An 11,313-nucleotide genomic window follows, 5' to 3' on the forward strand; every position below is an offset into this window, starting at 1 on the left:
CATATTTCGTTCATTTTTACATGGTACATAAAATTTTTCATTTCGTTAGCCATGCTTGCTTTTCGTCATATACCTAATATAGAATAATTTGCTATTGGAATATTCGATATAGTCAATCATCAATCAATCATGTCAAATTGGTATTTTGACATAAATCAAAACAACACAAAAAGTAGACAGACAAAAAAAATTTAGAGATATCTGGAGAAGTCAGAGAATAGTAGTTAATTTCCCTAGGGGTTGAAACGCTTTCGACAATTCATATGCGACAAATTGTCTTGGTTAAACTGGTAAGACGCGTTTCTATATAGCAAGTTGCCATATCATTTCCACAAGGTAATTGTCGCGAAGGACAATCTGAGTTTCGTGAATACCTTTTCGCACTTGTCAAGAGGTCAAGTGATAATGGGCAGCGCAAGTACGACAAATTTTGGGAGCGATTTATTTTAACATTCAACTTAGTGCAGTCTATGGTACTGGTAGCTATAAAATATGTATACTTTGACGAACGATAATATTAGCTCAATCTGATTGGTATGGAGCCTTATTTAAAATGAAAAAGTATTTATAATAGAGTAATCGTTGTAGATTTGATTAGATGCAGGCGTAGTAATGGAAGACAATTAGTTGTGATGCCCAGCAGGTATTAGTTTAGTACAAATGGAGCATCATTTAACCTTCAAAATATTGAATAAAGTTGCTATATAAGGGTAGAGAACATGCAGTACAATTTGTATAATTAATAGAAAACATAAGGTACAAGAGAGTACTCTAGTCATGCAATTATTTCTCTTTGATCTATTATTGCGTTAATGTACCAGATTGACAACGAACACCGGTAGCACTAATCGATACACCACGACGCACTCCCGCGTGTATAATTTATATCTTTTTTGTCGTCATAAATATATTCTTGGTGTAGAAAGAGGATTGAACTATCTCAGTCCAAACAACCAACCCTGATCGGCTACTCGACGAAGCTGGTGCGATGAACATAAAGAATTACTGCTGATAATGGTGTATCGATTTCACAACTCCCTTTTGAATTGTTATGACCGAGTCGTTAAACCGGTTTCGACCGTCTTTTCGGCTTGTGTCTCCGTTCAGCTGTTTAGGAATTGCGCAACCGCGATTTCGTAATATATAGTTCACACCCTCACGACTATTGAGACAAGCTTTCGCAACAACCTGTATAGCAACAGCGCTAGGATGATGTTCGAAGATTTAATGTTAGCCAAACGTCTTATAAAATCCGAAAAAACAAAAACTAAGCTATCAAGTCTTTTAGTTTTTGCTATAATGACCGCAGAGATATGAAATAAATTTTCCCGGCTGTAGATTTCGTATGGCACAACCAAAGCATATTTTTGAATATAATACAACGGTTATTCACGCCATAAAGCTTCATCAATATTTCGATTGCGATCGGTGGTGTGTTCGTTATTGCGAAAGCCACATCGATCTTGCGCTCACGTTTTATTAAAGAAAGAAACCAATGCGCCTCGTGTCTGTTTCTTTATCTCACTGCGAGCCGTTTTCTCTCGCTTCTCTGTGACATCACAATATTTCGCAACAAAGTCAGCTGGGACGAAACCATTTCAGGTGGTATTTTACGTGTCTAAAAACGTCTACTCGGCCTGTATGAGACATACGAATTATAGAAAGAGAATAAAAGAGCGAGCCACAGCTGTTTTGTGTGGCACTGCAAATTATTACCCCTCTCACTAATAATATTGGTTTCGCCCGCATCGGCAACCTTGTTTTTTATGCGGCTGGCTGAGTTGGGTTCCATCTCCGAGGTATGCGCAGCGCGATTTAAAACAGCTTGCAGTCAGCCGGTGTAATTATTTCAATCGTACCATGCTATACGAGAGGTTCTACAAGCAAGTTAAATTTTATAATTGAAACGTTCGTTTCAGAAGGCTGTCTCATTTATTAGTGATAAATATCGAAACAGATGGCACCTTTGAATAACTGCAGTGCAACTCCGCTCATCGGCAAAATCAGCAAAGTCGAAGGAGCAATGTCAGTAACCGTTGCCAAAGCTTCACAAGTCTGCGAAAGTTCCTCAGAAGAAATTGGCAGTAAAATGCTTGATCTCAATCATAATGAAGTGAAGGATGAATGTTCATTAAAACCTTGCGTAGAAGAAGAAAAACCTGCGCCAAAACGACCAAGCCTGCAAGATATCAAGGCAAGGACGAGGCGAATGATTTTCAATATGTTCAATAAACACTTGAACACTAATCTCAACGTCTTAGTGATTGGACAACGCGGAGCAGGTACGATGCTAACTAGATTGTTTCAGATCTATTATAATATATCCATACCGTGTGCGGCGTGTTAACTAACAATATATTTTTGTCGTTTCAGGAAAAACATCGCTCATAAATTCAATGTCCATGGCATTAACACAGAAATGGTCCGACAAAGCCAAATATTGTCCTGGTCGAAACCACGTAATCGACGAGTGTGTGTTACACAAGAATGAATCTGGAGGGAAAGTGGTTTTCGCTGATACAAGGGGGTTTGAAGATATTCACGAAACCGATCATGCAGTACTTATTCTCAGATATGTTTTTGAAGGAAGAATTCCGGCCAAATGCATACCCTGTGTGCTGCTCATGAACAAAGAACTTATAAAAAAGCGATATCACAAATCATATGAACCACATAGAAAAATCGACTGTGTTCTTTTCGTATCAGCAGTGGATGAACAACCTGCCACAAGACTGATGTCTATCGTGCAACAGGCGATCTCAACATCGAAACATTCATCAGTAAATAGTGAGTATTTTATTCAGCTTCTCGCCTAAATTTTAAATGATTTCGCGAAACTATGTACTTATTTCGTGACACCCGGTTGCGACTTTGTTTTTGACATAAAATCTCGGGAATGTAATTTTATGATGGTGGTTGAACGAAATAAATGCACCTACAATTACTTAGATGAAAGCGGCTCATAGTCAATTCTTTTGAATTTTTTGTGTAGTTTCACGTTGACATAGCCAAGCCATTGGGCTTGTGGTTAGGAGAGTATGGCTGTCCCTGTGAAATACTCTTTGTCGAGCCCATCTGATGAACAACGAGAGAGTCTTTCGAGCCCAAGCGACCGTGTCGGCCGCATTCGCCGGTTGCTTCTCTCTTCTTATCGAACGTTACTTGTTTACGAAGCCGAGGGTTTCATTTTTTCTTATGCGCAACCGCGTTTCTCTCTTTTTATAAATATGCTAAGTTGTTTACGAACTTTTGCCATCACGCGGCAATGTGCCGATGCGGCATTCCGCAACCTCGCGCGAGTTCGATCTTGCTTTGTTGAATTGTTATTTGGGCTAATGGTAATCGATCAACGCAAACTAAATGTATTATTTTTTCTTTTTAGAAATTCCAATTGTTTCTGTAACAACGAAGTCAGATGTATTGAGTGAAGAAGACTCCAGCGTATTGGAAAAGTCTCGAGGTATCTATCAATACAGCTTGGAACATTCATTCCCAGCGAGGGATCCTGAGCGTGGTTTTATGGAGCATACACCCAGAAAAGTCGTAAATTATTTTTGTGAACTAGAGCCATTCAGCGATGAATCTGCTAATCCATCATCTGTTGAACCATCATTGGAAAAGGACACTCAACTTCTAGCGGTCTGGAGGGACATTATAGCGCGTACCACGGCGTGTGGTGGTGGCGACAAGAGAAAACGGGCTTATTCTACGCCCTCTTCATCACGAGGCCAAATGTGTAGTTGTTTGCCGTTTAAATTTGATTACATGCGACTTAGGAGCGGCTCTTTCTGACTAGCACGCCCCAGTCAGAAACGAAAAAGACTTGTAAATGGAAATAACAATGAATGATCTTGTTGAAGAATATTGATTTTATGTGTATATTGTAGTGGGAACTACGTTGCGTTTAAACACTGTTAGCCGTGCTCGATGAAGCCTTTTATACGAATTCTTTCGACGTGAGCATGTGACCAAGTAGGGTTCAACATGTACGACACTGATTTGTAGTTGACGCTGGATGTCTCTACGATATTTGCTGGTGCTCTTAGTTTTTTTTGCGATTTTATTAATTCATTTCATGCACTGTTTGTGGTTGCTTTCTTTTTAAGAGGCATCCTATAATTACTATCGCGTTGTGTGCGATAACAACTCAATTTTAATTTTTAGATTTTTTTCAATCATATGCGTTCCAGAGTTCTATTTGACATGGTGGATATTCACCATTTTCAGTTTTGAAGCCCATCATTGTCTTTTATTGAATGGTAGAACTCTGTCGACATAAGGTGTATTTTGGAGACCCCCTTTGCTGGGTGGTTCTTCGGATTTATATGAAGGTGTGTGTTCGTGGAGCCAATTGATTGTCATTTGACTAAGGTGGACGTTACGTTCGCGCCTTTTATGATAAATGTTATTTCTGACTGCTATTGCAAGTGATTGTGTAATTTCCGTTTTTGTTCCCCGCCGAGTTGAAAACTTTACTTGATAATGTTCTCAAGACTGCTTGTTTAAAAGCATTATTAGAAGTTGTCCGGTGGACGAGATATTTTGTGTTTTCCTGCATTTTATTCATTTTTGAGCAGTATTAGCAAATTCTTTTGTGACCATTTTACCATCAGATCGTTTTGTCTACTTTTTCAATAAATGAGATTTCCTTACATTTTCCATCTTTATTTACACCAATGTTGGTTTTAGTAGAAAACAGGTGTGAGGATGTTTTGTTGTCGATAAGAGCAAAGAAAAAAAATGCCTCTGCGCTTGTCGGATGGGCAGCCTAGGCATGGAGTTTTAATTGTCAAAAATAGGTTGATCTGGTTGTTGTCACTTCATTTACAAGGTACACGAGCTCTCTGCAAAAGCATAACAGCGCATGAAGTCGTATATAAAGCTTATAGTCGTCAACTGTCCAATAGGTGTTACAACGATAACAAATTATTTTTTGGATGTACGCGTGTTTACGGTATTTTTCATAGAAGTACAGTGGTGATTTATATATATTTCATACAACTGTATACATCCTGTCGTAGTCAAAAATCACGTGTTTGCGAATCTTCCGGACAAGTGGCACACATCGCTCTTTAGCACCACCTAGCGATATTGTGCGAGAACAGTCTATCAAATGGCAAAAAAACGTTCATTTATACTGGCAATGCTCTTTGAAGGGTGCTCCTGAAGTATGTGCACCAAGATGTCGCATAACCTGAACCTTAACCTGGTACACATACTATGTTCAGGTTGTGCGCCATCTCAGTGCACATACATCAGGAGGTCCCGTTGAAGCAGGCTGGGGATCCGAAGCTGTACTCGAAGTCTGTAGCCGTGACATTTTGGTGGGGCTGTAGTCAATTTTACCGAATTCCCTCTCCCCGGATGAACATGCATATCCTATCCTTAGTTAGAATTGGTACTGTCAATACTATCTGCTACAAATATTATTCTAGCAAATGTCGAATATCCGAGTAACTGTACTGAGTTTGTACTGACCCTGCTGTCGTAGGGTTTTGGCAGACAACCGCGATGGCAAATGCTGACAAAATATACTGGTAACAAACGAAGGGACAACCGCGATGGCAAATGCTGACAAAAGATACTGGTAACAAACGAAAGCTTTATTTTATTTTATCCGCTTTTGACTAATCCGACTAATTTGAAATAGTCTAGCTAGCGACCTCTAATCTAATACCACGAATCACAGACACGTGTGTGTCATTATATTTCAAGTCTTTATACACATTTGAATCGGTTTCATATGGTACATTGATCGATTCTTGCATTATTGAGATAAATATTTGAATTCTCTAACAGCCGATGCTTAAGCCTTAAGATATTGTGCTATTTAGAACGAATCATTACTGTGGCACCAACAAAGTCGATTTGACGTATTTTACATGCTGACTAATATTTAATAAAACGTCGTCGATAAAACGTTGTCGATAAAACGTCGAGACGTGTTAAATGGGACTTGTCACAGGGCAAATGGCATGAATGTAATTCACTATAAAGTATTACATTTATATATAACGTTCCCAAAGGGGCGCGATTTGCTAAGTGAAATAATATATAAACAGAATTAATATATATATATATGATTGAATATTTTACTCGTTGTATTTTCAATTAATATTTTATTGTTATTTTAAATGCTGTGTATATGAATCAATAACTTCATTTTATCTTTGTACATAGTTTATTTGTTGTTACGCAGCGTGACGTGATAATGTTGTTCTTGTTACGTAACAATAAAGGTAGACACTACCTGTATATTATTGCATGTTGAACCGAGTTTGGCAAACAAGAGTGATTTGTTTAGTATTTCAAAAGAAAACCAGGCAGAGATGGGGAAAAAGAGTTGGCCCTTTGCCTTTATTCTTGAGGCCCACATGTTAACAAACGTTCAAACGCATAAAGTACACATTACCGATCACAAAATTGAGTTTTATTTAAAAGTGCGCCGTGGGGTTACCTTGATAACTTGGCGTCGTACGAACAAAAAGTTTGGGGCCAGTGAGTCATTATTATTTATTTACGGTTACGCAAATCGCATACGCCGTCTAGTGTGGAACTTGAAAGGTTCTCGAGCATCGCTCAAAGGTTGCAGCCAAAATCACTTTCTTGGTTTATTACCACAGTGTGGACCACATACACTGCGGTGACTGGGTGTAACTTGGTTGGTAATTGAAAAAAATCTGCCAAAAGTTTAGGTTAACGTAGATAAAGTGTACAAATAGTGGACATTCTGCTGTTCTGAACAAAATTATACGGGAAGCACTTCAAAAAACAACAACTTTTATTCGAATTTTAATTGCTAGTCTATTTATTTTTGAATCAGCGATGACCATGTAGGCCTGTAGGGTTTCGTAAATATGGTATCATTGGCCTTGATTATAATCACTTTTCTTTAATTGATATACCTTTGGGAATATCTCCAATATAGCCCTCTAGTTACCAGTCAGTGTTTCTTAACCTGGGTTCGATCGACATCGAATCCCTGGGGTTGGCTGGAGCTGTTCCAGAGGTTCGATGGACGTCCTTCGAAATATGTATTTTCCGTAATACTAACCCTAAATTCACGTCAGATATCCAAACTTTCATGTTCATGTTTAAAAGTCGTAAATAGCCTAACTATAAGTTGTTTCGCGCAGATATAAGTATCCTTGAACCTGTCTGCGTGAGACACTTCATCGAAAACTCCCTGGATCGACGCGGACTTTCGTGTAATTTTGGGAAGAATAATGATATCGAAAGATCTTAATAAGCTGTTATTACAAACCTTGGTAATATTGGCGTATATATATAAGTATACATAAATGAGTATGAAATCAGGGCGCGTTTTAACTTAACTGAATTCCATCTGGGAACATTTCACATTTTTGGGAAAGATGTCTCTAAAAATACTTGGTATAATGATTATACACGGTGCCCCCAACCAGGTAGCCATTTTATATTTTATATATAAGCCCAAAATCGAAACCTATGCCCAATACTACCGTAAAGATTCCATACTATATCAGTTATATATATACAACTTCATTAGAGAACCACTATTTCCTCCTAGGTAAGGGTCAATTGGCATAATTATGATGCGCGGTGGCACAAGTGACCCTAGACATATTACTTTTCTGTTATATTTTGTACGACTCATCAATTTGTTTGTCCAATGAATGTATGTGACAGAAAGATAGACTAACATATCAAACTTTATGTTGTTTGTCAATAAAATTTATTTCGAAATATCACATACAAACAAAGTTTCATTGACAGAATAGAACTATATAAAATAATATGATATAGAGTTGACAGATTTGCATGCTGTGCGAAATATGAAAATACAACACCAGCTGCTGAATGATTACGAGAAGAATTGTCCATTTTGCAAGTAAAACTTTAAGAATAGTTTGAAAAAAAAACATCTGTTTAAATCGAAACTGTATTTTTAATATTGAGTTAATATTCTTTGCGAATATCTGTACCATGGAATCCAGAAGCACATTGAAATTGATTGATATTCAAATCTGAATTGCTGTGGTTGTTTCTCAGCCGTTTTCGAAACTGTATTACATTTTTCACATTCTTAGCTGTACAACTTTTTAGCTCTAATATAGAGTTACGAGCATTCCAAATCTCTCTTCGTTCTTTGTTTTCCAACAGAAGAAGAATTCTTCGAAATTCATTATTTCGTTCCCGCTTTATTTGTATATTGGTCTGATTGTTTGCCAACATTGACTCATAGGCCGCGAGCCGAGGCCATTTATCTTTCAGTTTCGTAGCGCACATCAGGTAACTACCTGAAAATGATTTTAAAATGTTCCTTAGAAATTTAGTAACAAATATTGCCTTGTTCCCACTTCCAAAAGTTGCACGTTTTACAGAAAAGACGCTTTTACTACAATAAATATGTGTTACCATCTGTCCTATTTTCTCTGCTTTTCCGGTATCATGGGCCAATGAACGCAGACTTCTGCACGACGTAACAGTCAAGTTAGTCAGCTGTAGGTGGATCCCCAGTGGTCGGATGAATATCAGATGTACTCAACTGCTCGCTTTTGCGTTGAGTAGCCTTTCCATAGTTTTTTTCAGTTACCGGTAATATTAGTCCAGTTATTCTAAGGATGTGTTGAAAAGTATAGGTAAGATATTGAACACTTGTATATCCTTGCCATAAATAGCAATTTTAGTTGAGCACTAGCTCATAAGACGTTGTTAAATAGGTACGGTGCGGTAACTCCAAGGAAGGCTAGACCTAGAATAATATGTCACAAACAACGATATTTTCTGGCTTGCATGAAATGTTTATGATTAATTTAATGACTCTTCTTGACTATTCAGCAGACTTATACTACTATATAGGCCACAGCATATTTGGAAATAGAAATGAATGGCTGTTTCTGTAATGCACGGTTGTGTGAAAGAGAAGAAATTAATCAATTTTACTAATGTCGGTTGGTCTAAATCTAAATTCATAGAGTCGACAAGAACCTGGGAAGCAATGATAAGTTATGCCGGAGTGGAAAGAAAGGTAGCATTGGAAATGATTGAGAGGTGAGAAAGGAAGTTGTAGACAAACAGTTGATGTTTCAAAATATAGTCTATAGTCCATACTCATACTGTCATAGGACATTTCAGACTGTGATATATATCAAAATTTAGTGTAGATATAGTCTAGTAATGGTATGCAAACACTGCTGGACTGTAGAACATGCAATGAGCATATATACGCTCATTTAGTACATCAGATAAAATGCATTATGTATTCAAGGTATTAGTTAGTATTTAGGGGTATTTTTAAAATCATGCTGCTCCAAATATTATTTTCTTCCTTATTTTAGATACTGTACTACAAAAGAAAACGGCAATGTTCCACCAATCCGACCTAACGCAGGCTCTGATCCCTGCTGCTATCAGTGCTATAAAATGGATTAAACAAGAAGTCTTGAAGCTTAAAGGTATATGAGAATCATAATAGTTGCAAACAGCTTAGATGGGCTATTCATATTGAAATACTTTAGCACTTTTCTGCAATTGGAACTGCCCATCAAATTCATGTTGGAGACTTCATTGAGATTTTCAATTCATTTTTTTCCCTCGACTATGAAGATCTTTTGAGGTTAACGAGGTATTAATAAATAAAGCTGAGGAATTTGAAGAGGATATGAAGAATGTAAATGATACCAGGGCACGTCTATTTAACACTGTCAAACATAAGGATTATACTCTCCACCCAACAATGATTCACTGAAGAAGCATGTGGCCCTCAAATCAGTTCTTGAGTTGGCAAACTGCAAATAAAAATAGTCAAAATAATTTATGAAAGTTTTACAAAATCAACTTAAATTGCACAGATTTTTGTTTTTGTATTGACTGCAGAAATCACAGTACACCTATAGAGGAAAAGTCGATTTTTGAGATAGTGGATTTCGAAAACAATTCAGAAGAAAGTGAATTAGATATTACAGTTGATTTAAGAGTATCATACATTTTTTTTTTTTTTTTCGGACATTTGTTAGTGTCGTAGTCCTGTTTCTAGAAATATTATTGCCTTTGTTCAAATACATAACCACATAAACTAAAAAAAGATTAATTGTATGTTATGTACATATTGTACATTCATTTAATTTTTTTGACTTTTGCGGTAAATTTCTAAGTGAGAAATAACTGATTTATTTGTGTTTTCGTGCTCACGATGTTAATTTGTGACTTCATTGCTTAAAAATAAATACGTTTGATACTTGATAGCTTCTATAAAATGGATGTAGCTTTTTATGCTGTTCTTGTTGTAAACTGCTTGTGGTTCTTACATAAAATTTATTCTCAAATGTGAATCAGCGTTGTTGGTGTCGCTGCTTTCGAGGTCACTCCCGACTCCTGTCACACAATTAAAGTATTTTTTGTTGTTGGTTACATGTATGCCATATTTTTCGTAATCTACCTAATAAATTATGATTGACTGAGGAAGTCCGATTTTGGTCAGGCGAAACATTACAGGAATACATTTGTGTTAGTGTGCTGTAGGGCTCTCGAATTGTATAGTTCTTATGTATGCGTTGTAAACTTATGGTTATTGAATTTCCGGGAACCTCTTATATTCAATTTCGCACCAGGATTGTGGAACAAACTGTAATGCGTTCATTATGTTCGTTTTCACACAAAACTGAAGAATTTATTTAGTTACCAGATGTGCGCTACGAAACTCATTTTCTGGGCGTTTTCATGGTTTCGTCTCACGGCCCATATCCGTGGTAAGGATCTACAAGTGTTTAATAATTTACTTATACATTTTTCAACAACGTCTTAGCATAACTTAACTAATAATAACTAAACAGGGCTATGGAAAGCCTGCCCAACTCAGCGCAAGGTCGAGCAGAAATAACTAATATTCATCCGCTCGCTAACAGCTGGTTTAATTCAATTGTTACGTCATGCAGAAGTCATTGTTCAGTGCCGAAAATGTAGAGAATATAGGACAGATCGTAGCACATATTTCTTGTAGTAAAAGCGTCTTTTCCGTAAAACGTGCAACTTTTGGAAGTGGGAACAAGGCAATATTTGTTACTAAATTTTTAAGGAACATTTTAAAATCATTTTCAGGTAGTTACCTGATGTGCGCTACGAAACTCACTTTCTAGGCGTTTTTCATGGCCTCGGCTCGCGGCCTATCAAGTTTAGAGTTGAATTCGTTGTCTCTCTTTTTCCAACTTGATTTGAATTTTGCTTGTACGGTTTTTCGAATCCATCGAAATGGATTTTTCGATTTGGCACGATATTTTTTGAATAAAACAATTTCTTCGGAAATTCTTCTCCTTTCTGCTATCAATTTTATCA

At 37.0% G+C, this 11,313-nt stretch overlaps 1 protein-coding gene and 1 long non-coding RNA gene across 3 annotated transcripts; both read left to right on the forward strand.

Annotated features, from left to right (window-relative positions):
- The first annotated feature begins 1,354 nt into the window (after positions 1-1,354).
- LOC120328018 (uncharacterized) lies at positions 1,355-4,654 on the forward strand. The gene is made up of 3 exons (XM_039394394.2): positions 1,355-2,282; positions 2,374-2,787; positions 3,383-4,654. The coding sequence occupies exons 1-3, from the start codon at positions 1,958-1,960 to the stop codon at positions 3,790-3,792; spliced, it is 1,149 nt and encodes a 382-aa protein (XP_039250328.2). The 5' UTR covers positions 1,355-1,957; the 3' UTR covers positions 3,793-4,654.
- A 3,988-nt stretch (positions 4,655-8,642) lies between these two features.
- On the forward strand, positions 8,643-10,437 carry LOC144425134 (uncharacterized). Of its 2 annotated transcripts, XR_013477284.1 has the most exons (3): positions 8,643-9,033; positions 9,321-9,437; positions 9,859-10,437. It is a non-coding gene; the product is annotated as an uncharacterized LOC144425134 (long non-coding RNA). The 2 variants fall into 2 exon arrangements; XR_013477283.1 differs by lacking the exon at positions 9,859-10,437 and having other exon boundaries at positions 8,649-9,033; positions 9,321-9,796.
- The last annotated feature ends 876 nt before the right edge of the window (positions 10,438-11,313 follow it).

The sequence above is a fragment of the Styela clava genome, chromosome 7, assembly GCF_964204865.1.
Source record: "Styela clava chromosome 7, kaStyClav1.hap1.2, whole genome shotgun sequence".
Classification (NCBI taxonomy): domain Eukaryota; kingdom Metazoa; phylum Chordata; class Ascidiacea; order Stolidobranchia; family Styelidae; genus Styela; species Styela clava.

Excerpts from the sequence above, each read along its gene's own strand:
- LOC120328018 (XM_039394394.2), top strand. The coding sequence starts at position 1,958 with ATGGCACCTTTGAATAACTGCAGTGCAACTCCGCTCATCGGCAAAATC. Across the intron at positions 2,283-2,373 it reads GATTGGACAACGCGGAGCAG|GAAAAACATCGCTCATAAAT; the intron begins GTACGATGCTAA and ends TTGTCGTTTCAG. Across the intron at positions 2,788-3,382 it reads GAAACATTCATCAGTAAATA|AAATTCCAATTGTTTCTGTA; the intron begins GTGAGTATTTTA and ends TTTTCTTTTTAG.